General features: G+C 56.2%; 9 protein-coding genes across 9 annotated transcripts; 5 read left to right on the forward strand and 4 right to left on the reverse strand.

Moving 5' to 3' along the window:
* Positions 1-499: 499 nt before the first annotated feature.
* CMQ_6044 (g1 s regulator) lies at positions 500-2891 on the reverse strand (the record flags this gene model as incomplete). Its single annotated transcript, XM_014315109.1, has 3 exons — positions 500-619; positions 690-2336; positions 2406-2891. The coding sequence occupies 3 exons, from the start codon at positions 2889-2891 to the stop codon at positions 500-502; spliced, it is 2253 nt and encodes a 750-aa protein (XP_014170584.1).
* A 906-nt stretch (positions 2892-3797) lies between these two features.
* Positions 3798-5419, forward strand: CMQ_6462 (metallopeptidase; the record flags this gene model as incomplete). The annotated part of the gene is made up of 2 exons (XM_014315527.1): positions 3798-4089; positions 4146-5419. The coding sequence occupies 2 exons, from the start codon at positions 3798-3800 to the stop codon at positions 5417-5419; spliced, it is 1566 nt and encodes a 521-aa protein (XP_014171002.1).
* A 634-nt stretch (positions 5420-6053) lies between these two features.
* CMQ_6094 (helix-loop-helix DNA-binding domain containing protein) lies at positions 6054-7957 on the reverse strand (the record flags this gene model as incomplete). Its single annotated transcript, XM_014315159.1, has 5 exons — positions 6054-6079; positions 6147-6901; positions 6991-7032; positions 7405-7700; positions 7904-7957. The coding sequence occupies 5 exons, from the start codon at positions 7955-7957 to the stop codon at positions 6054-6056; spliced, it is 1173 nt and encodes a 390-aa protein (XP_014170634.1).
* A 2987-nt stretch (positions 7958-10944) lies between these two features.
* On the reverse strand, positions 10945-12195 carry CMQ_6163 (uncharacterized protein; the record flags this gene model as incomplete). The annotated part of the gene is made up of 1 exon (XM_014315228.1): positions 10945-12195. One exon carries the CDS (start codon positions 12193-12195, stop codon positions 10945-10947), a length of 1251 nt encoding a protein of 416 aa, XP_014170703.1.
* A 616-nt stretch (positions 12196-12811) lies between these two features.
* Positions 12812-13165, forward strand: CMQ_6202 (uncharacterized protein; the record flags this gene model as incomplete). Its single annotated transcript, XM_014315267.1, has 1 exon — positions 12812-13165. One exon carries the CDS (start codon positions 12812-12814, stop codon positions 13163-13165), a length of 354 nt encoding a protein of 117 aa, XP_014170742.1.
* A 3379-nt stretch (positions 13166-16544) lies between these two features.
* On the forward strand, positions 16545-17270 carry CMQ_6190 (uncharacterized protein; the record flags this gene model as incomplete). The annotated part of the gene is made up of 3 exons (XM_014315255.1): positions 16545-16738; positions 16794-16876; positions 16942-17270. 3 exons carry the CDS (start codon positions 16545-16547, stop codon positions 17268-17270), a joined length of 606 nt encoding a protein of 201 aa, XP_014170730.1.
* A 748-nt stretch (positions 17271-18018) lies between these two features.
* Positions 18019-20199, forward strand: CMQ_6327 (uncharacterized protein; the record flags this gene model as incomplete). The annotated part of the gene is made up of 1 exon (XM_014315392.1): positions 18019-20199. One exon carries the CDS (start codon positions 18019-18021, stop codon positions 20197-20199), a length of 2181 nt encoding a protein of 726 aa, XP_014170867.1.
* Positions 20200-20440: 241 nt separating this feature from the next.
* Positions 20441-21119, reverse strand: CMQ_6099 (transferase hexapeptide domain containing protein; the record flags this gene model as incomplete). The annotated part of the gene is made up of 2 exons (XM_014315164.1): positions 20441-20635; positions 20712-21119. 2 exons carry the CDS (start codon positions 21117-21119, stop codon positions 20441-20443), a joined length of 603 nt encoding a protein of 200 aa, XP_014170639.1.
* Positions 21120-21933: 814 nt separating this feature from the next.
* CMQ_6411 (NADH-ubiquinone oxidoreductase mitochondrial precursor) lies at positions 21934-23661 on the forward strand (the record flags this gene model as incomplete). Its single annotated transcript, XM_014315476.1, has 3 exons — positions 21934-22353; positions 22434-23421; positions 23492-23661. The coding sequence occupies 3 exons, from the start codon at positions 21934-21936 to the stop codon at positions 23659-23661; spliced, it is 1578 nt and encodes a 525-aa protein (XP_014170951.1).
* Between the last annotated feature and the right edge of the window lie 304 nt (positions 23662-23965).

A 23965-nucleotide genomic window follows, 5' to 3' on the forward strand; every position in this document is an offset into this window, starting at 1 on the left:
TCGCGTCCCCGGGTCTCGCCATCTACCATCCGCCCATTATCTCATATTGTTTTAGATGAATAACACGACGGGAAGCCGAGAGGAAAATAATACAAAAATCGACACCAAAACACCATGAAGAAGTCCTGCCAATGCTGCCGAATCCGACCATGCTACCGTGCCGACATGCCGAGGGAGACCGTGCTTGAGCAAGGAAAGAGGTAAGAAGAAACGATGAAGCGGTAAGGAAAATCACCGGGCCAGAAGTGGCGGCTGTTTGGGGGATCGAAGCGGACGGAACGACGCTCGTCTTCGCTTGCATTGTGCAACAAGGAGATAAGCCAAGATGCACCAGAAAATATCAAGGCCCTCAAACGCAAATACTAAGCAACAGAGCTGGATGCAGCCAGAGTGATGCAGGAACGATGATGCGGAAAGTCTATCTTATGCGGAGGCAAGCAAGTAATTTGTGGGTGTTGTATTAGGAGAGGCCTGACCATCAGGACAGTCAAATAGACGGTCACTGCCACTGATGAAAGCCGTACTTCGGGCAACGCGTCAGCTGTTTCAACAAATCGTCAAGGTCCGTCCAGTTCCGGTCGTCATCGGCAAACTTCCGGTGCTTGTGGGACATGATGTGCTGCTTCGTGTTAGCTGCTGCTGCGGCTGCTGCATGAAATAGACACAGGATACAGGGGACATCCACTTACGTCTTCAAAGTCATCAAATTTGTCCTGGCAGTTCTCGCAGTATCCCGGCTTGGGGTCGCGTTTCTTCTGCCGTGGCGCCTGCACCGTAACGGGAGCACTCACCACCCGCTTCTGCTGCTTCTCGTCCACGTTCGACGTGCAGTCGTCGTGTCCGGCGTTCTTTGCACCCAGGTGGGCGGCCGTCGAACGGCTCACGCTGGTGGACCGGCTGCATCCGACCTGCTGCTGCTGCTGGCTCTGGTTCTGCTGGTTCTGCTGGTTCTGCTGATCCACGGTTATCTCCGCAAGACGTCGCGAGCTGAGGTCCTGCTGCGATGTCGGCGCGGTCGTCGACTTCTGCAGCACCTTGCGCTGCAGCCCGTGAATCTCTTTGCTCGTGCCGGCACGAGCACCCAGTGTCCCAGTTGCCGACGAGATCATCTGCGAGCGGATCGCAGACGTGATGCCCGCCGCTTGCAGCCCGGAAGCCACCGGCTCGCCGGCGAAGCACCGCGCTGACTTGGCACGGCTCGTAAACGCATTTTGGAAGTCCATGGCCACAGCTGTGGGGACCCCAGTCACTGCCGATGACGAAACCGAGCCGACAGACGCAGCTGCAGACGCAGACGCAGCCGCAGCCGCAGACGCAGCCGCGGCAGCACTTCCAAAGACACCCTCAACCGGCCCAGCACCACGACGACTCTGGGCATCCTGCATCTCTGTCAGAGTGCGCTTACGGCCAACAGGCTTCGCCGCAGCGGCCGCCGCATATCTGCTCGCGAGTGTCTTCTGCAGCGACGAGCCGGTAGAGGCGCTGCCGGCAACGGCGACAGCCCCAGTACCTGCTGCCGCTGACGCAGCCTCTTTAGCAGCAACTGCAGTCATCCGCATCTTCACTCTGCGCTTCTCGGCACGCAGCTCCAGCTGGTCGGTGTCTTCGATGAATGGACAACGCGACCCGCCGCTGGGCCGCAGTTGGGGCCAATCACCCTCTTCCTTATCGGCAACCTTGGTGTACTCACGAACCATCATGGGCCTCTGCTTCTCCTCAATGTCGTACACGTAAATGTACGGTCCTTTGAAGTAGATCAGCTCACGCGTGGCCACGGTTGGATCCCGATCTGACGGCCCGCTGTGGCGCTCCTTGTCGAGCATTTGCAGGAGCACCTGATCACCGGCGACACGGGATCCTACCGCGTGGCTGGTTGTGCTCCTCGTTCGCTGGCCAAGCTCAGCACTGCGGTATGGATCCGGCTCGAGCAGAGCGTCTAATACCCTCTGTAGCTTGTCCAAAGACCATATCTTCATGCCCATATCCCGAGCCCGCTGCAGAATGTCGGTGCTGCGCGCTGGTTTTGGCTTTCGGATGACATCTTCAACGACGCCGAATGGTGTCAGTGGCATTCGCCGTGTAGTCGCAGTCTCAAAGAGCTTTCGCTTCACGGGAAGAGACGTCGACAGCACGCCAGAGTCGAGGCTGTTTCGGCTTAGCAGAGACGGGTTGATCGTCTGCAGATGTTCGTGCGCAACGTCGGGTGCGTGGTGTGCACTGATTTCCTTCCTGTGCTGCTGCTGCTGCTGCTGCTTGGTCAAAGGCTTCTCTTCCGGCGGAATGGAACGCGTCGTGACAACGTGGGTTATGTCGATAGAGAAAAATTTGTCCTCTCTCTGTTATTGCCCAACGCGTTAGTTTCCACCGGTTGGGCGGCTTTGCGTAGACAGAGACGAGAAACTCACAGCTCCTAGGTGTGCAATCTGCTTGGACAACCGGGTGGTCTGGTCTTCGGGCAGACTGTCAAAGTAGAAGACCAGCTTAGGGAACCGTAGACGCTGGCTCTGCTGCCACCGGCGAACCGCCTCGGCCTCTTTCTCGGAGACCTTCTGAATCTCCTCCTGCTGGTGGTGATGGTGGTGATGGTGAGACGAGACCCGGTCGACCTGATAGATGCGGGACGAGACACCACGCTGGCTGGTCTGGGCCCGCTTGACCGTGGGAGAGCGCAGGGTGATGGCCCGGGCAGTTGTAACAATAGCATCTAGCATCTGCTTCTTCGCGGGTGGCGGATGGCCGTAGTTCTCTTCGCGTTGCATGCTCGCGTGAGACCGTTTCTGCTTGGCAAAGGCAGCAGCTGCAGCCGAGCCGGCGGCCGTCCGCAGAGGCGAGTTGGCGGCATTGGGATTGGACGAGAGCGGCACCCTTCTCGCGGACATGGTCGAGGACATGGCAGAGAAGGGAACGGGCTTGGACGATAGTGATACTGCTGCCATATAAGAAAGAAAAGGCAGGACACGCGAGCTACCACACCGATGCCACTATCATGCTCTGGAGCAGGAGGCCGGGGTGACTCGACAGGCAAGGGTGTTGGAAAACAGGCAGGTCAAGGTGGAGGGTTGAATGGAAGCCTGGAAAAAACTAGACGCCTGACGCGATGCCAAAGATGGGTCGGGTGCGTGTTTTGTCTAGCTTTGGGAAAAGAGGAGCAAAACAAAGGTGGTAACGAGAGGATCCAGCGAAAAAGGCACGCGGAACAGGGCTTAATCACGCCGAGGCATTGATTAGCACAGGGAGCCGAAGACAGTACAGGGGGGGAGAAAAGGAGAATTGGGAGGCGAGAAGGGAGACGAGAGCGCCTTGCTGGGACGAGGAGAGCAGAAGGCAGGGTCGGTGAGGAGAGAATGAGGGGGAAGATGTGAGGGAAAGAGGTGGTGGTAGTGCAGAACACGGAAGAGGTGCTCTTGGTGTGTGTGCTCGTAGCGGTCGGTGGTTGTGTGTGTGAGAAAAGCACCTTCCCTCCATCGCCCACCACGGCCACGCGCTCTCAGGGCGTCTCCTAGGCGGTGCCCGGATTGGTCCGCCGTCAACAATAATAATGCCCGGTAAGGAAAGGTTTGGGCGCTCGGGCCACTGACGCGGACCAACTGGCAACCAGTAGCAACACCCGATGTTTTTCTTTCCTGCATGGAGCCGCTTGCCCAAACCGGAAGGATAGTGGAACGGTTCTGGAAGAAAGAGCGAGTCAACCCCGCTAACTGCGGACGCTGACCAAAAAATTGAAGCCGTAACGAAGTACTCCGTATTATTACTCGATAGCAAATCGCGATACACATCGAATCCGCGACACCACCGCCATGGAACACGCCCTGCCTATACGCCGACCGACGGCAATCTGTCTACAGCAGCTGGGGCGGTTCGTGGCGCTTCCGCTCTGTGCTGCTGCACAGCAGCAGCAGCAGCAATGTCGGCCGTGCAGCGCGCAATTCCACCAGAGCCGATTGATCTCGTCAGCACCGTGCCATCCCAGGCGAAAGGGCAGCTGTGCTCGGCCGAGCCACAGGTCGTACGCCTCTGTCTCGGCAGCCGATCTGCTCTTTGGCCAGCCGGTGCACGAGACACATCCACACCTTCTGGAGGCAGGCGAGCGTGAGTGTTTTTCTGCTGTCCTCTGTCCAGTCCATTGACACCCCGCTGACGTCCAGTCACCCCCGGCATCTCGGCCCAGGAGTACTATGAGCGTCGTTGTGCTCTTGCCGCCGGGCTGCCCGCCGACTCGGCCGCCGTGCTGCCTGCTGCCGACATCAAGTTCCGCTCCGGTGCCGTCTTCTTTCCCTTCCGCCAGGAATCCGACTTTTTTTATCTGACCGGCTTCTCCGAACCGGAGGCACTGGCCGTCGTGCGCAAGACCGGCCCCGGTCGCGAGGACTGTGAATTCTCGCTCTTGGTCCGGCCCAAGGACGCCCGCGCCGAGCAGTGGGCCGGTCCCTGGAGCGGCATCGACGCCGCGCGTGACGTCTTTAACGCCGACGAGACGGCCAGCATCCACGCCGCCGAGACCGTGCTGCCGCGGCTGCTACAGGGCGTGAGCACCGTCTACACCGATGCGCCGCCGCAGTCGCGCGTGGCTACAATCCTGCAGGCTGTCTCTGGCCTCGGCCGGACGCTACCGCTGGCTCCTGTCGTCGCCCAGCAGCGCGCTTTCAAGAGCTCCGCCGAGATCGCAAACATGCGACGGGCTGGCCAGCTCTCTGGCCGCGCTCTCACCGACGCCATGCGCCAGCCGTGGACCCGCGAAAAGGATCTCGCCAACTTCCTCGCCCATGGCTTCACCCGCGACGGCGGCGACGGTATCGCCTACGTCCCCGTCGTCGCCGGAGGTCCCCGTGGCCGCCTTATCCACTATGTCCTCAACAATGCCGCACTCACTTCCGGCGAGACTGTCCTAGTCGACGCTGGCGGCGAGTACGGCACCTACATCACCGACATCACCCGCACCTGGCCCGTCAGCGGCCGCTTCTCTCCTCCCCAGCGCGATCTCTACGAAGCTGTGCTCCGTGTCCAGCGCTCGTCCGTCTCGCTGTGCCGCGCTGCTGGCCGCCTCTCCCTCGACCAGATTCACCGCATCACAAGCGAGGGCCTGCGCTCTGAGCTGACTAAGCTCGGCTTCGACCTCGGCTCCGGCGACTCTGCCCTCAACGTGCTCTTCCCTCACCACGTCGGCCACTATGTCGGCCTCGACGTCCATGACACCCCAAGCTACCCGCGCCACATCCCGCTGCGTGCCGGACACTGCGTCACCATCGAGCCTGGCATCTACGTGCCCGACGACACCCATTGGCCTGCCCACTTCCGCGGCCTGGCCGTTCGCATCGAGGACAGCATCTGCGTCGACGAGGAGGACCCTCACATACTCACGACGGAGGCAGTCAAAGAGGTCGTCGACATAGAGGCACTACGCGAGGTTGCAGAGATATAACGCGCCACGTGCTCAATCTCGTATCAGTAATTGTTCTCGTGCTTTTGTCATAGAACATCGTGTGTATTTCTGCCACACTTGGTTGCCCTTCTCAAGCCCGAGAACAACAATTATCTAGCCGAGCACACGATACAAAACAGTATATGCCAGCGTTCCCGAAACACCGTGACGGTTGGGACAAATGCCCTCTGTCGTTAATTCTTTTTTTTCCCACCCGAATTTATACGTACTTGAGATACGTAGCGCCATTAACGAAAAGAGAACAAGAAACGGGGAGAGCCCCAACCCCAATGGACTTCCGTCCTGACCAAAAGTAGAGACTCAAAATGTACAGTGAAATTAGGAGCGTTTAGGATGTTCCAGTAATCCAGTAATACCAGGAAGCCGGCTTGATTCGCTTCGCAAAAAACAATGTATGAAATCAAGAAAACAGTAGGCAGCTGAGGGCGATTCGTTACTTCCGCGTAAGTATCAACAGAATGCTCGGGGGTCGAATAGCGTTCGGCTGTACGGCATCTGGAAGGAAGGCTGTGCGGCTGCACTCAAAAGCTGTTCAAAAGCCTGCAGTCTCCGTGACAGCTCCTGGTGTTGCTGGATGATTGCCTTGTTTTTTTTTTCCAAATAGTGTATGTAGTCAGTTGCCTTCGTTAGGACCGTACCCTGTAGATAAATCAGTACGCGGTTCCATAAAGAGAAAGGCACAATACTCCAACATGCAGCCCGAAACTCACCTTGCTGACTTTGGGGCCCCGGCCTGGTTGGTTGCTGTCATCTCCGTCGTCTATTGCATTTTCAGGTATAGTACGAAGAGCTGGAACGGCGTCACGCAGCTCAGCGATCTTGTCCTTCAAGTTGGTACGGTACTTCCGCTCAATATCGTTGTGGGCGGTGCGGTCAGCCGACTTGGGCTTTTCCCGTTCCCTTTCCTTTCCCTTCTCGGACTTCGGGTTTAGTGTTGGAGAGGTCGGAGGGGCTGTGCTGGAGTTGGATGGTGTGATCATCGGGTTCATCATGCTGCCAGAACTATTCGACAATTGGCTCAAAGAAACTGGACCCAGCCCCGAACCCAGTCTCGAACCCAGTCCCGAACCCAGACTTGGCCCCAAGAAATTTCCTTGCATGCCGAAGTTCGCGTTGATGTTGCCACCCAGGCCACCCAGAGTGGCGCCCGAGTTCATGGCTATGGCAATCAGGCGCCGCTGTTCATCGTCGCTGAGGCTCGGCGTTTGAAGGCTAATGAGTGAGTCGAGGCGAAGTCCCATTTGTGGTCTTTCCCAGCTCAAGGGCGTTGAATACAGTCCTTCCCTCGGCGGTATCTCAGGTGGTGGCATCGATTCAATCTTGGACATGTGGTCCGCAAGATTTATGGACGAGTACGAGAATCCGTCATCCGATAGCGCCTTGTCGAGGGCACTGTCGTCGAAGCTGTCTTCTCGTTTCTTCTGTCCAGAGGATGGGGTCTGAGACACCAAGGTCGCAGAGCTGTATGTTCATTAGATCTTAGATTTACACCATAATTTATAGTCTGTCCCCAGGCTCGGTCGTGTTTTTGTTTCGGGGCCCAGGCTTACCGCTGTGGTGTAGGGGGTTTTGTCTGTGACAGGGAACCAGAGCTACCCAGGTCAACTTCAGCTAGCGCATCATTCAACTGCTCCTTTTTCAGTTCGTCCTGCTCGTTTTGCTGCTCCTCCAAGCTCTGCTGCTGCTGCTGTTGTTGCTGTTGTTGTTGCTGTTGTTGTTGCTGCTGCTGCTGCTGCTTCTGCTGTTGTCGCTGCTGCTGCTGTTGTTGCTGTATTTGTTGCTGTTGCTGTTGCTGTTGCTGTTGCAGTTGCAGTTGCTGTTGCTGTAGCTGCTGAAACTGCTGCTGCTGGGTCCGCTGCTGCTGCTCTAGTTGCTTCTGCTGCTGCTGCTGCTGCTGTTCTTCATCAAACTGTATCCAATAGTCGACCGAGTCAAAAGGTGTAGTCTCGGTATTTAGTCTCGACCTTTTTTTGTCGTGGCCTTCCCTTGTCCGCTGATTGCGAGGCGGGATAACAGGCCGCGGAGTCTGGCCGAACATGGGTGAAGATGGCATAATTGGGCTAAAGAGGTTAAAATTCGAGCCAGGTGTGGAGGCAGCCAGGGAATCTAGTGATATGCTAGGAGATCCCGATAGAGATGCATCTTTTGGTCTGCCGAGGGTGGCAGCCGCCAGGGCAGACTCGTCCCATAATGACTGCGGCTGTGATGGCGCCGAGCCTAGGGCGGATGTGCTGCCAGACTGGTCAACAGGGTTGAGGGTCTGATAACAGTGTTAGCAAGAAAAGAGCGATTTCAGGCAGTGCGATTATAGAAACGGCTGAAAGGGCGACAGTGGGTGGCATGTTTGTCTCATGTCGTCTGGGCTCAGACGTTGAGTCTCTCCAATCATCATACCCTATCTGCCAGTGCCAGTGGAAGTCATCGCGTAGATGCCTTGTGCTATGAGGAGGCAGATCGGCGTACCTGGTTATTTGGCACGGAAAAGTAGCCAAGATTTCTCAAAAGGTTTGGGTCCATGGCGACTTGCTTAGTTGTACATCCCGACCTGAGAGAAGAAAGATGTTCGCAAGAAGAGATGCCTCAGTTGCACAAAATCCGAGTCGAGATGGCCAGCTGTGAGATCGATCTCGGGAGGTTGTATTCGCGATAAGAAAGACTGTCTCAGACAAGGAGCCGGGATATTCAGAGACAATTGGACACGCGCCTGGCCGGTCGCCAAATGCAGGAGACAGAAAATCCCCTCAGGGCGAATTCCGGCAGAAAACACCCCACAGTAAGACAGCGGAGGGGATATCCTCAGTCTGTACTGGTGGAGACCGCAGCGGGTGGCTTAAGACAACTCTGGTACTAGCCCAGAACGCGATAACTGACAAAAGCTGAGGGTGGGAGTTTGGGAAACGGTGGCGGATGTGGGATCTGCTTTGCGCAGAGGTGGCGACAGGAAAAGTCAGGTGCTTTTTTGGCTGGTGATGGAAGACTTCGGTAACACCGCTGCAATGCGACGGGTTTGTGCAGTAGGCCTTTAGCTGCCGGTGTCGCTAAGAGCTGTCGCATAAATTGGTGTGCGAAGGAAGAGATAGCAAGCACAAGAAGATTGGGAGGGGGGTCAAGGTATCGGAGGCAGGCTGAGGAAAGGAGGCGAAGGTGGGAGAAAACGAGAGGCTTGGGAGAGGTAAGAAACAATTGAATTGCAACAAGCCGTAACCAGCCAGTCTCAAAAGAGCAAAGAATACACCGACGGACAATGGATTCGGAAACCCGATCGGGAACACTTTTGGAGGGGGAGAAGACAAGAGTTTGTTTGGGGAAAAAAGGCGAGAATAAGGGATGCGGTAGAAACGACAGATCGGCTGGCAGACGGCAGCGATGGAAGGCACAGGTAGAGCGACCTGTCCGAAAAGGGGAGAGAGAAAGATTCGCCCCGAAAAAAGGAGGTAGGCAGTTGCTTGAGCAGCGAGACAAGCAGAAAGCCGGTAAGAACAACGGGCGCCTCTGACGTGCGGGAGTGGCCGAAAAATGTCACAGGGACATTGGTCTATAGGCCGGCGGTAGGGACGACTAGTTATTATTTTGCAGGATCGTATAGGGAAGGGAAGATGGGCCCGTGGGCGAAAATGGACAGACGCGTGAGGTCCGAGAGGTGAAATCGTAAGGCGACACAGGTACAGAGTACAGCAGGAGTACGGAGTTAGAGTACGAACAGAGCCTGGGAGTAGGAAGGTTGGGGGTGGAGTGCGGATCGTGAAGGAGAAACGTCTGTCCGACTGGGATGGGAGGAAGAGAGAGGAAGGAGGAAAAAAGGAGCAGAGGAGGGCGCAATTGCGATTGGGAACAGGGGTTTAGCAATTGGCAGCAAAAAAAAAACAATTGGGAAGATGGCCTGATACTTGCCATCCAAGTCCGGGGAGGGTAGGTAAAGGGTGGTGCAGCAATTGTAGCGAAGACGGCAAAATCAGGCCACTCTACCAGGCTTACGGAGGGGAATCGTACAATCGCCAGCGAGCCAGACCATCCGCCAAAAAGTAGCGTGTGGACTGTGCTTGTGTGGCCGAGGGGTTTTCCCTGGTTTCTTCAATTGCAACACAACCTATTACGGAATTGTTGGGTTGATGATCGTGATAGCCTTCTCGGTAGTCCTTCCTTGCCATGCGCACGTTGTTGAGAGCAAAGGTAGTCGTTTCGTGCTTTCCCATGCCCCGTGTCACTTTCTGCCTCGTGCCTGCGCTTTTCGCCAGTGATCGACGCCCCAGCCGGATCCACTGATAATAATAATCTGCCGGCCTCACAAAAATACGGCCCCCAGGCGATACGGAGTTGTATGGGCGCGTTACCAGAAACACGGACTCCTTTTGCAGTTGCATCTCCTATACGACGCAGGACGGAAGCTCGATTATAATGGCAATGGCTTGCTCTTGCGAGCACTCCCGTAATATGCACCTCGGCCTTTGCTGCTGCTCTCTGACCGGACGACAGCCAATAATAAGGTGTGGCCTGTTTCAAGGGCCTCTCCATAGGGCTGTCGCGACCAACAACGGGTCCTTTTCCGTTACGTGTGCCGCAACTCTCCGTTCGACCTTCACACTAATGCACTATAACTAGCAACCGACGTCCAGTGGGAGTCAAAAGCAGGGCGAAAACTAGACTATGAAAAAGCAATGCACGCCAGACAAGCGATGCATCCGCTTCCTTAGATACATGGCTCCAGCCAGCTATGGAGTATTACAGACATGGCTGCTTTGCACTGAGCGAAAAGCAACGGTCACCGCTGTCTGGTTATAAGATACGTCGTAGCAACTACGCTAGCTCCCTTCTGTTAGCGGTTGTTATTCCCTACCGCCTCTGGCCAAGGGTGAAACTACGTCCTCGCATCCTTAGTGCCACCAGAATAGCGAGCGTGGATCCTGCAGGCTCGTGGCAATGTTTATTGATACTGAGCACGATAACACCGTTGTTAGCACAACTACTTGTATACCATTACGCGTTGCTTGTGCAGGCTCTTCCCCGAATCTTCATATCGCGAACATGGGCTGACAGACACATCCTCGACGAGCTATTCCTCATGTATGGACCAGGGGCAGGCATAATCGCTCATAAATTACCACCAGCGTTGTCTTTCTCCGTACGGCTCAACCTCCACCGCTAAAGCGGAAGAGACAATTTGCCGTCCGTTCTAGAACATTGAATCGGCAGGGTCCAGCAGCAGGAGAACTCGGGAGGTGGGTCTTGAGCATGACATTGACAGGCTTGATCGCCGTAGTGCAGAGTGCTGCAATAGTCAACCAAACTCCAGGTCTCAAGATTGTGGATGCGTAGCCACGTTCTATGGCGTATAAGACGGAATCACCACTAATCAAGGCAGGCATATGCGCGTGTTAATACCGTTTGTATTGATTCCTGGCCTAAAACAGAATGTATATGAGGGACTGTTCTCGAAATAAAGCATGATGCATGAAATGGAAGGATTGGTACTATGTATATCTGGAGTAGAACCCCTCCTACCTATTTTAGAAAAAGGAGCGGAAGAGGGCCTGCAAGCGTGAGACATCGTCCACCGGTAGGCAGCCCTCTATGGTAAGGTGTGTATTGAAGCGGAACAGGACCGGTTCGGCTAGAAAAATAGCAGATTCGGCCGACAGTACTGACCGGGGGCTCCCGTCGTGAAGCTGGTTCATGTGGGCCACAACGCACTCGCGGCCGGACTCGGGATCGAATTGGGACTCGCTCGTGGACTCGGCCCCGGAGTCGACAGATTCCCTGTCACGACTGTCGCGGCTGTCGCGGATGGCCATGTACTCTTCCCCGTTAAGCTTGTGGGCAAGGCCTGTGCCGTTGTGTGAATAGATGGGCAAGCAAAGGACGCCTAGCCCAAAGGAGCGCAGGACGACAAATTTGCGGTACTTACTGAAGACAACCCCAAAAGCGGTGGAGGTGCGGTGGGGGTCATCATAGGCAATGGTAGCGTCAGGCCGCAGAAAATTGGACTCGTAGTTGGCGGTGTGATGGGCGGTGCTGAAAATAACGCCGGGATGGAGATGCAGACGGTCGTGGATACGATCTGAGGTTCGGGTTTGGACCATGGCCCGGCCTTCATACCAGGTCTGCTCGAGATTACCCTGTTTGAAGTTACGGGCCGTTGAGACAGACCAAGAGGGAGAGCCTGGGAAAGGGGAGGGAACAGGATAGTGGAAATCGGAGATGCACTCACCATCGCTATTGTCGTGACTGTGATGAGGCTGGGAGAATACTGGCGATTGGTTCAAGAGCTCTCTATCATCTTCTTTCTCCCAGTCGTCGTAGTGATCTTCGTCACTGCTGCTGCTGCTGCTGCTGCTATGGCATTGGTAAGCAACAGCGACAGCAGCAGTGTGCACTCTCTGTGAGGGAAGGTAGCTGTTTTGACTGTGATGCCCTGAGGTCAGCTCGTGGCCGTTGCGGCTGTATGGAGTTGAAGTCGACTTGCATATGCGGTACCGATCATAAGGGGTGGCCAAAGCAGGAGGTCTATGATGGCCATCGGAGTGGTTGCGGCTGTTGTTACTGCGGCCATGATTACCGGTCCGGGCATCGCCTATTTGATGCCATGCAGCCCAAGGAGTGGACGCCACATTCTCGGGAAAGGTGGTAGCTGCGCAGTTGCCAGAGTTATCATAAGTGTGAATGTACCGCGGAGACTGGTATTGGCTGTGATCGTGAGAGCTAGTGTAGTGACGGTGAGAGCCGCTGTGAGACAGCGCGGAATAAGAGTGATGAGACATACCTAAAATAGTTCCGCTGTGATGTCTGTTCTGCACTAGTGGACGCCAGGGAGTATGTATATCTGTATATCTGTCTCACGAACAGTCAGTCCAGTTGAAAGGGGCACTTGGGGGGCAGGGCTGCGGTGGGGCAGATGACTTTGTGCCGGCGGGATATGGATGAGAATGGTTTCGGTAGCATGATGGACAGGGCATTGGGAAAGAGGAGATATTTATGCTTGTCTGTGTTCAAGGAATGTGGTATTTTAAAGGCGGTGGAAGTCTTTGTCTGGCGGATGCTTGCATTGACGCAATGAACATGAAAGAGCAAATTCAGAGAGACAAAGGGTAGACAAGGGGTTGTATAAAAGGGTTCGAACGCGCACAATGGCCCAGGTTGTCAAAGATGATGTTCCAATTGTTCATGAACAAGACATGGCTAGTTCATTGTCCACGGGCTGCACCTATATAGAAACCGTGGACGCACTACCCAGGGCTGGATTTGCTTCAACATAGTCATCAACATCTCTTCACATCGCAACTCCCAACTGACCAGAACGCAGCCATACAGAAACCATTTCCCCTACCCTTCTTTCTTACACGTCTCCTATACAAGCTAATTTCCACGAACAGCATCATGAGGGCTAATTACAACGGCTACATTCCCTTGTCCAAGGAGATGCGAATCCGCTCCTGGCTAGCCGGTGTGCCCGACGACCCGGAGTTGCTGGCTCCGGTTCTTGAGCCGTTCCAAGAGTATGATGGCTTTGTCAGCCGATCAGCGAACATGCAAAAATGGCCGGAACTGTCTCAGTGGGGAGTGCCCGGCAGCCCTGGCCGATGGAACAAAGAATTCGGAGTATTCCAAGCAACACTACCCACGCCTCTGGAGGCTGCGGGCCAGATCACCGATCGCGTAATGTCTACTAACCGGGCCAGGCCCAAAGTCCCAATCCGGTCGCCGAAGCGGCCGATATGGCGGCCGTTATGAATTGTCGAGACGCCTTTTTGTATTGCCCTTATTAAAGCCCCTTTTGAAGGGTGGTGGTATTCGCCAGTTTGAATAAAATAAAACACAGTACGGGGTATATTGATGAAACTTGTGTCCAGCCGTCTGTCCCACTGAAAAGTAAGCAACTCGTGATAACACGTAAATAACACCTGATGCCCCGATTTGCCGACCGGTATACGACTGAATCATAACGGGTTTCGCCACCTTGCCAAGCTTCCGAGCATACCAATGTATACGAGTACGTGTATACAAGTACGAGTATTCGTACGCGTAGGTATCTTAACTGAGTCTGGCCAGAGTCCTAGACAAAAAACCGAGCTGCTCTTTGCGTCCGGCAATTCGCCATGTATTCCCATGCTGTCGTGGTTACCGAGGCTGACAACAGCAGCGGTCAACAAACACATCATCATTGATCACTGCCCGTGCTCTTCAGATCCACCAGCTGCGAACCTTCAAGGATGGTGACGGGTACTCGTAGACATGTGCAAGATACGAGGACGAGTACTCGGTACTTGTCCCAAAATGGCAATCCATCTTGGACAGTGGTGTGAATAAAGGAGAGAATACCCCTACTTCGAGACTTTGCCTGTTTCCAGATCTGATTATGTATCTTCAGATAGCATTTTTTCGCCTGATCTTAAGCCCCGAAAGGGCCGCCCATCTGCCGAGGGTATAGGTTCTATAGTTCGGGGCTCTTCCCCTGAGATTCGATAGTCGGGATATTATTTCCCATGTGTCTGGCCCCCAGACTCGTATGCTCTCAGATGCCATCGGCTTATGCTCCCCCAAGGTGGTGCGTGCCCTCGCGCTCGCCGGACCCTGTAACCACACCTGCAAGACCTATGTACCTGGAATGTACGAAGTACTGGTTCCTGCTTCTTTACGGAGTGCAGTCTGCTGTTTGAACCCATTGTATCAAGTTGGGGAGAACACGACTTTAGGGGAGCGGGTGAAAATGAAAAAAATAGTATAGCATGGTATGAATTCAAGTTCACGTGTTTCTGGGCTTCCATCTGATCATCCCCTGCGGAATCGTTCTTTCTCCTTTCGCAATTCCCGCTCTTGCCGGTTTGGGTTGCCAAACATGTACAAGTGTTACAAATTTCATCTCTCTCTTAGCCACTTGGCTCCAGCATCTCAATAAACGCGAACCTATATTTCAATGTGTGGTTTTTCTGTCCAGAGGCCTGTGTTCGCCCATCGCCTACATGCCGCGAGACTTGGCCTGCTTCTGCGATGATCTCAATTTTCCTCATACAATTATTGGTCATTTCCGAATATGTGTTCCGCTGCAAAGTAGTATCCGATCATCGCTGAGTATACTCTTTCGCGTTCAAGCTCTAGCCCGGCCAGCTTACAGCGGTACGACGTAGGCACGACAATGAACAGCAGTATCATTTCTCACAAATCCAGCACTGGTGTCCGTACTGTACCAAATTCGGTAATCTTTGTCTGTGCATCTGAAAGCATGCCACTGGGTTTGTATCCTTATCCATTTGCCCTTTACAACGGATAACAACAGCGGAAGTTCTACGCAATTTAAGGAATCATTTGGCATCCATGACAGAGCGATAGCTAATAATGCTTCTTTCATCTCATATAGGGCTTTCCTTTTCTTGCAAGCTTTCTTGTCGTCAAGAGAAAACTGCCTCTCTTTGATCTCTCCGTGATTTTTCCTGGCTTACATGGGAGATCAACTTCTCTTGACAGAAATTATCTGACAGCTCCTACCCGCAAGCCAAGTACACCTTACTGTATCTGCATGGCCGATATTCTCACAACAAATGGCGTCAGCATATCAGTGATCTTCCGCACACCCTTTGAAACCGAGCACGCATAAAAAAGCGGAGGCACACCTGCGTGATCTATTGCCGACATATCGGCATCGTGCATGACCAGGCACCCCAGTGCGACAATGCTACATATTAGACAGGCCTCACGCATGAGGCCCCTGTATATGTCTTCTTTAGTGTGTACGTTCAGAATCTGACGCCGCACTAGAAATGTGACGAGTTTTTTCTTCAACGAGTCAAAACAGTAGGACATTTTTCCACTGCTTTAGCTCTCCACGTAATCAAGATCTAGGAAAGTTCTTCCTGACATGATGTGTTTGAATACTGGCTGACATGATATTAATAAGGCCAGCTACCTGTCGAAACGACTCGATGTACGCTTGGTGTACGCTTTGTATACCCCTTCACCTTTAATATAGTCATAACCCAGTTTCTCATGATGGGCAAGATGCATGAGCAGAGTGCCAAGTAATACTTTTGGTTTGAGACCCCTCGTGAACTATATTGTGACTCTGATCAGCAGTGCAGCTCTTGGGTCGCCAATCGGTGGGTCGCCAATCGGATTCGGCTGTGGCGCCTCACCTCTCTCGACCGTCAAATAGCAAAGATCGTCTGGTTGCCATGTTGGGGTCCCATCACATCGCTTCCAATTTACCATCACTCGCCGACTTATCATATACGACGTAATGTGCCAACAAGCGAAAACACCGCCAAACTTTGATTGTCCACACTTCAGTGTGACCATACTAGCCAGTTGTTAATTCGTCTGCTCGACCCTCATTGGTGGCTTAATCGCCTGATTGTGGGTGATGGCTGCTTTGTGCCGAGCATTTCTTGTCTACTGAACGTATTTCAGTGGCCATCTCATCCTGAAGACCCTTTAGTTCTTGAAAGAGACCTAATGAAGGGGTCCAAAGAAAAAAAATCAAATTATTGCCCTTTTCAATCTACGGACGAGCTGTGGCGCCTACTGTTTTACACACCCAGGGCTTGTGCATCAGAGTTGCTCCTGTTTCCAGCAACAGCCTCTCCGCTAGTTGCGAGCCACACGACCGGCATTTCAAGCAAACGTGCACATCGTCACAGCGTTCAGAAGCCAGTTTTGATACGTAGCCATTCGGCACAGTGGTCGGATCCGCAAGCTACGACGTATGAAGTTATATAAGCAGAAAGCCGCATATCCGACTCAATATCAGAAGCGAGCCTCTCTGCTTCTGGGACATCTGTCACCTTTCCTGGCACTTTTCGAAGGACAGCCGTCTTATTCATTGCATTAAGCATTACAGGATCGGACCGGGGAACAGAAATGTGAGGGCTAGGCGGTCACTGGACGAAAGACTACTCCGGCCGAACGACCGGATCGCCTATTACAGGAAGATGGGGTCATACTGACTAGCTGATTTTGCAAGCCAAGTCGGCCGAGTCGTCGGCTCTGCTGACAAATCGGCCATCACGTAATCGTGATATATCTTGGCAGCACCACATATTATTAGAGGATGCTGCGATCCTCTATTGCTCACGACACCGCAGCCAGCTCGGCCACAAACCCTTTACAGCCTACCAATATGTCTGGTACCGACTACCTCAACCCACCGGTCTCGTCCTACGTGTCGCCACTGGCCGGCTACGAGGGCCTTCCACCGCTGAGCGAGGAGCGCGCTGAGGATGGCAAAAGCTTCAAAAACGCACCAGCCGAGCGGCGCAGCCCGGCCTACGACGCCTTTGTCGACCCGCTCGACAAAGGCAAACGGGGTGGCTTGTGAGAAAGAATCCCTCTGTTTCACTCTATCCGCTTCTCTGCTGACAACGTCTAGCGACGTCCACATTTACTACTACCAGAACAATGAGGCCCACAAGGCCTATGCCCATGCTCTCTGGGAGCGGATCCGGCGAGAGTGTAAGTCAAAGAGAAGGACCAATGGAGAGTCACCTTCACTTGCTGATCTGTGTTTCATTTCCCAGTCCCCGAACTGCGTATCTACCAGCTCTGGGACCGTCCTCTCGGTCCCCACCCGGTAGCCATGTTCGAGGTTAACCTCTTCACGCCGGCCCAGTTCGGCGCGTTCATCCCCTGGCTGGCCATCTGGCGAGGCCCCCTGTCAGCGCTTGTGCACCCCAACACCACCGAGGGCACCGAGGGTGATGAAGTGGGTGAGAGCCGTGGTCGCTCGGTCACTGAGGTTGCCATCGAACGTCGCAACCATACCCAGCGTGCCATCTGGATGGGCGAGCGCGTGCCGCTGGATCTTTCGACATTCGACACGATGACTGCGCGGGTGGAGCAGAGCTAAGGAGGCCCGAGTCCTACTCCGTACTACTCCGTATGTATGTAGGATATCTAACTCGTATCTAGCAGGCAGATGATACCCGTCAGCTGTTCTCCACATGACATACACTTAGGAATCCTGCACTCGGTTCACAAGCGCGTTTCGGACGATGCTCGCCTGGTTTTTCGCCGTGCTGGGGCCATGTTGAAGATGACTAAGCATCAGGAGATCTCGTGGTAAGCAGGCGAGCGGCCGAGCCGGCGCTGATTGGCGCAGCCTTCCGGCCGTGTTTGGGCCACAATATGATGACTGGGTGCCGTAAGTGGGGCAAGAGCGCCGTTTAGATCAGGCGGTGGCGCGCTATGCAACTGTCGTCACAGCTATGCATGTAGGAGGGGGGGCATATTTAGCAGGAACCAGCCGAAATGAAGTACGTATGTAGTACGGAGTAAAAAAAATCAAAATTAGTCGGCATAGACGTGGAAAGGGACTGACAGCCGAGCGTAGCCAGCGATAAGCCATGGTGATTCGAAAGGGAAAGGCTGCCATTCAACATACACACACCGACTCTTTGATCGGACGTTTGACCACACGCATATGCAGTGCATGTAACGTATTACTTCATTGACCGATTCTGCTGGCCCTCCTATTAAATCAGCCGTCACCCTGTCCTGTCCGACTTTTGTTGGGCTCTCACTTCTCTATCACCAACCCCCGACAGGTTCACGAAACAGAGAAATATTATCAACCAACACACAACGCACACTTCACTATGGATATCTCGTCGGACGAACCGCCACCTCCATTTGTGCGATTCCTCCCCAAGACGTCGTCGACGACGTCCTTTTACGAGATGCCACACTCACCCCGGCTCAAACTTCTAGTGGCAGCCAATGGCCCGAAGGAGGTGGCCTATGCACAGGCCATTGCGGTACGGCTCTCCAAGGAGCCCAAGATCTCGATTCGGGTGATTGTCGACGACCTGACGCATCGGCTGGCGCAGGAGTTTCCGACGCACGAAAACCGGAGCCTACGACGACACGATCGCGGCAGCGGGTGCGTGATTGGCAACAGCAGCAGCAGTTCGCTCAGCGCGGGCGACGTGGCGCGCGACATTGAGTGCGCGCGCAAGCAGGCGTTTGACCTCGTTGCATGGGCAGACCTGCTGGTGTTGGCGCCAATCGACGCGGACCACATGGCCAAGATGATGGCAGGCGTGACGGACACGCTGCTTCTGGAGTTGCTGCGCAGCTGGGACGCATCGAAGCGGATCCTGCTGGTGCCGGGCATGTCGACACACATGTGGGAGAACCCGGTGACAAAGCGACAGATCAGCAAGCTGCACCGCAAGTGGCACTGGGTGCGGGTGCTGCCGCCGATCCTGTGGCACTACTACCAGCTGCCATCGACGCCGCCGCCAGGCCGGAGCAGCAGCAACATGGGGATGACCAGCGCGGCCAACAGCGGCAACAGCAGCATGAGCAGTAGCATGGTCGGGCTCGACAATGTGGCGGCGGCAGCGGCAGCGGCGTCAGCAGCAGCAGCAGCGTTTGCGGGCGGCCAACACCAACCACAGCAGCGCAAGAGGGTGGTGGAGTGGCACGGGTTCGCGGACCTGATCGGCATCATCAAGAACCAGGCAGACCTGCTGTCGCTGGGCCACGATGTCGATGTAGCAGCAGGGCTGCTGAGCGGACACGGATCGCTGCTGCTGGCAGGCGGAAACGGCAGCGGCAGCGGCAGCTCGAGCCCGCTGCACCGACCTGGCGGCAACTCGAGCGATAGGGACAACGTGGGCGATGGGGGCGCGGATGCGCGGCCACAGCGGCCACGACAGGTGCGGCGACTGCCGCCAGAAGTGTGGACGATGATCCTGGAGTACGCGGACGATTGGGAGCTGGCACAGGCGCTCAACGTGTTCACGCACCTGCCAATGCCGACTTGGCACGGGTGGCGGACGCAGCCGCGAGACACGACAGACGCACAGCAGGTGTTTATGCACGAGCTCGAGTGGACGCTGCTGACGGCCGACACGGATCGAATCTGCGCGAAGCTGGCACAGGCGCCGGCGGCAACGGTGGCGGATTTGTCGGCACTGGCAATCCGGTTGATCTTCAAGTTTTCGCTGACGAACGTGCTGGCTCACATCGAGGCACACTGCCCGCTGGTGTTTCGCAGCTTCGACGGCAAGACGGTGCCGACCAAGGCGTCGGCATATTTTGGGCGGACCGACATCCTGGACTGGTGGGCACGGTCGCCGTCGTTCCTGGAGAAGCAGTACGACGCAGAGGCGCTGGACGGAGCGTCCAAGAATGGCTACGTGCACGTGCTGGAGTGGTGGCGGCGGTCGGGGCTGCCGCTCAAGTACACAGAGGCAGCGATGGAACAGGCGAGCGCTCGAGGTCACGTGCAGGTATTAGAGTGGTGGCGGCAGGCGTCGCTGGTGGGCGGGGCGGCAGCGCAGCCGATCATTGCGCGGCCGGGGCGGTCGTTGATCTGCGCGGCGCAGTACGGCCGGGTCAACGTGCTGCGCTGGTGGGAGGAGCAGGGACGTGAGGACGAGGATGAAGGCGGTGGAGGGCCACCACGGATCAACCCAGGCCACCAGGACGCGGTGTGCAAGGTGGCGTCACGCTGGGGCCAGGTGGCGGTGCTGGAGCTGTGGCGCGAGCTGCGTGGCGACGGCAAGCTCGTGTTTGGGCCGCTGATCCTGGTCGAGCCGACGATGTATTCACACATCGGCGTGCTGGACTGGTGGCGGGCCTATGCGCATGGCGAGCTGCCGGGAATGGGCGGACGGCGGGCCAAGCAGGTCGAGTACCGCATCATGGACATTGAGGAGGCGCTTGAGGATGCGCTGGGCGACCAGACGACGGTGCGGCGTTGGTGGGCGGCCAACGGATTGAACCTGGGCCTGGGCACGAGCGAGTGGATGAAGGCACAGTATCTGTAAGAGACGGCATATCACGTGACGACGTGACGGCGTTTGGGGACCCTTTTAGCGGAACCGCAGCATCAGGAACAGGCATTGGGACAGGCACGGCGCATCGGGAGGACGCATCTTTGGGCACATAGAATGACAGGCCCGGTGGTAATGCAGGCGGTCTTTAGGACGTGTTGAGTGTGCATTGTTTGAATAGCTCATCAGACGCCAATAGTACACCACACCACACACACGTACGCACGTACGCACTTCAACTCCTGTACTTGTCGCGCATGTTGGGGATCAGCTTGCGCAGCACCTCGATGCGTCGGGTCTGCAGCCGCTGGCGAGACTCGGCCGCCGCTGGACGATCGTCGCGACGGCGCCGTCCGTTGCCGAAGACGACGGAGTAGTCAGGGAGGCGAGTGCCGGGGGCGATGACGGAGCGGGGCGCCAAAGTGCAATACTGAAGCAGTCAGAAGCGGGTCAGCAGCGTGTTCTTCTGTGGTCTCGGCTCTCTCGGCATGCTCTGCCCCTCTCACCTGTCCGATGACGGCTCCTCTGCCAACGATGCTGCGGGCTCCCACGACGGTTCCGCTGCCAATCGTGGCGCCGGCCTCGACCTGCGCACCCGTCTCGACCGACACGCAATCCTGCAGCGTTACCGTCGTGGAGGCTCCCCTCTCAGACGGTGGTCCGCCGCCCAGGGTGGCCCGCTCCTCGATGATGCAGCGCCGCCCAATGTTGAGGGGCCCGGCTCGGGCGTCCAGCCGGGCCCGCGGATGCACCACGCTGTCGCTCGCAAAGGTCACCGGAAACGTGCCGGCAATGGCCACGGCGTCGGCCAGCACCACCGTCACGGCCGCGCTCTGCGTGCCGTCGCTGCTGGTGCCGACAAAGACAACCGGCGTGGGCGGCGCCGCTGGCAGCGCAGACGGACGCTTGGACATGGTCGAGAGCCTGGTCAGTTCGTTGTGCGGTTCGTTCGTCGGCTGTCGATGGCAGTCGTGCCTGTCCCAGCCAGTCGGCGGCAGACAAGGCCCGGCCTGGTCGACAGCTGGAGCTTCGCTGCAAAGACTCCCAAAGCTGTCTGCTCACCGCGTCCAGTTATCAACCAATCAGAAGTCGAATATGCAGAATCTCCACTTTTACTCCCTCGGTCGTGCCAGACAGTCGGCCGGCAGAGCCATGCTCGGACGTCTGACAATGGACAGGCTGTGGCACTCGCATGCTTTTTGAGATATGGTATTCCGGTGTGTTTTCATAGAAGCAAGTCGGTTTCAATCGTGGAGCTGTTTGCAAGTGATGGAAGATCTGGCATCCGTCCGTCCGTAGATGTGTCCCAATCACCACTGCTACCATTGCCACCGCCATTCCTTGTCAAATTGTATTTAGAATACATCACATGGCCGCCCGAAATCTACAGTACCGAGTGGGCCAGCATCCAGACGGCAGTGCTGTCACTGGCACGGATCCGTCGCCGAGAACATGCTCCTCTGCCGTATTAGCTTTCGCGGCTCTCTGATTGGGCGTGCGGGTCTCCACCGGAATTGTCACGTGACAAAATTGGCGAGACAGGCAGCTTTTCCGATTCTCCACGAAGGCCCGTCCACCCCAAAAAAACCAAAGCCGTCCGCCAAATCCCTCGGGACGAAGATTGACGCCCTCCACATCGCCGTTGGCAATTGAGCCTCCACCACCGCTCGATCGAGCCGCCGACCAGACCCCGTTCCTATTGACCTGCTCATCCGCATCTCGCACGCCATGCTGCTGTCCCGCAGCGCAGCGGCCGGCCCTTCCAAGGCGTCGGCCCAGACGCTCGCCCGCGTGTGTGTCTCATCGCCGGGATCGTCCGCAACAGTGTCGGCCTCATCGACGGCCTCCTCCTCTCCCGCCTCCGCCTTCAGATCTGCTTCAAGACATCCGTCGTCAAGGCGGGCCTTTGCCACGGTCCAGGACGCCGCGCCGCCAAAGCGGACGTATGGCGGACTCAAGGACCAAGACCGCATTTTCCAGAACCTCTACAGCCGCTACCCGCCCGACCTGAAGCACGCCCGCAAGATGGGCGACTGGCACAAGACCAAGGAGATTCTGCTCAAAGGCCACGAATGGATCATCAGCGAGGTCAAGGCGTCCGGTCTGCGCGGCCGCGGCGGTGCTGGTTTTCCCTCGGGTCTGAAATGGGTGTGTATAAGGTTGGGCCAGCTGGCCTTGTCCCACTATCTCCTTCCCCATCGTGTGTTCTCTCCCCGCTAATGGTCCAGTCGTTTATGAACTTTAAGGACTGGGACAAGGACAACAAGCCTCGCTATCTGGTGGTCAATGCCGACGAGGGTGAGCCGGGCACCTGCAAGGACCGCGAGATTATGCGCAAGGACCCGCATAAGCTGGTCGAAGGCTGTCTGATCGCTGGTCGGGCCATGAACGCCACGGCCGCCTACATCTACATCCGCGGCGAGTTTGTGTACGAGGCCGAGGTGCTGCAGGCAGCCATCAACGAGGCGTATGCCGAGGGCCTGATTGGCAAGAACGCCTGCGGCTCGGGCTACGACTTTGACGTGTTCATCCACCGCGGTGCTGGCGCCTACGTCTGCGGCGAGGAGACGTCGCTGATCGAGTCGATCGAGGGCAAGCCGGGCAAGCCGCGGCTCAAGCCGCCCTTCCCGGCGGCCGTCGGTGTCTTTGGCTGCCCGTCGACAGTGACCAACGTGGAGACGGTGGCGGTGGCGCCGACCATCTGCCGTCGTGGCGGCGCCTGGTTCGCCGGCTTTGGTCGTGAGCGCAACCAGGGCACCAAACTGTTCTGCATTAGCGGCCACGTCAACAACCCGTGCACGGTCGAGGAGGAGATGTCCATTCCGCTACGCGAGCTGATCGACCGCCACTGCGGCGGCGTGCGCGGCGGCTGGGACAAACTGCTGGCCGTCATTCCCGGCGGCTCGTCTACGCCCATCCTGCCGAAGAGCATGTGCGAGGACCAGCTGATGGACTTTGACGCCCTCAAGGACAGCCAGTCAGGCCTCGGCACCGCTGCCGTCATCGTCATGGACAAGAGCACCGACGTCGTGCGCGCCATCAGCCGTCTCAGCCACTTCTACCGCCACGAGTCGTGCGGCCAGTGCACGCCCTGCCGCGAGGGCAGCAAGTGGACCGAGCAGATCATGAGCCGCTTCGAGAAGGGCATGGGTCGCGAGCGCGAGATCGACATGCTGCAGGAGCTGACGAAGCAGGTCGAGGGACACACCATCTGTGGTAGGTTTTTCGTGTTTTTTTTCGTGTTTTTTTTCTCTCCCTTTCTCTCTTCCTTTCTCTAACATCACAGCTCTTGGCGAGGCTTTCGCATGGCCCATCCAGGGCCTCATCCGCCACTTCCGGCCCGAGCTGGAGGCCCGGATGCAGAAGTTTGCGGCAGAGAACGGCGGCGTCCCGCTGGCTGGCGGCTGGCCACACGACACCCGGAAACAGGGTCACCTGGTCGCGCCCGGTCAGTAGAACAGCAGAGTGCAGGCAGCAGAGGACGGCCAGGGGTTAGTCATAATAGACTGGGTCAGAGAACGAGGAGAACATATAACAGCAACGACAAAAAATACTTGTATATTGCGCTTGAGCAAACTGTGTCTTACTCCTTTTCTCCCTGACGAGCAGATGTCCATGTCGTCGTGTCTTACGTCTACGAGCGGTTCTGGCATTACAAGTAATATTACTCGTAACACCGCGACGCAAGACTAACCGCTTTCAGCAATTAGTAATCTCTGGTTCTTGGCACCCACCCGCACATCAAACACACGGCAGTACG

This window comes from Grosmannia clavigera, assembly GCF_000143105.1.
Source record: "Grosmannia clavigera kw1407 unplaced genomic scaffold GCSC_167, whole genome shotgun sequence".
NCBI classification, from domain to species: Eukaryota; Fungi; Ascomycota; class Sordariomycetes; order Ophiostomatales; family Ophiostomataceae; genus Leptographium; species Leptographium clavigerum.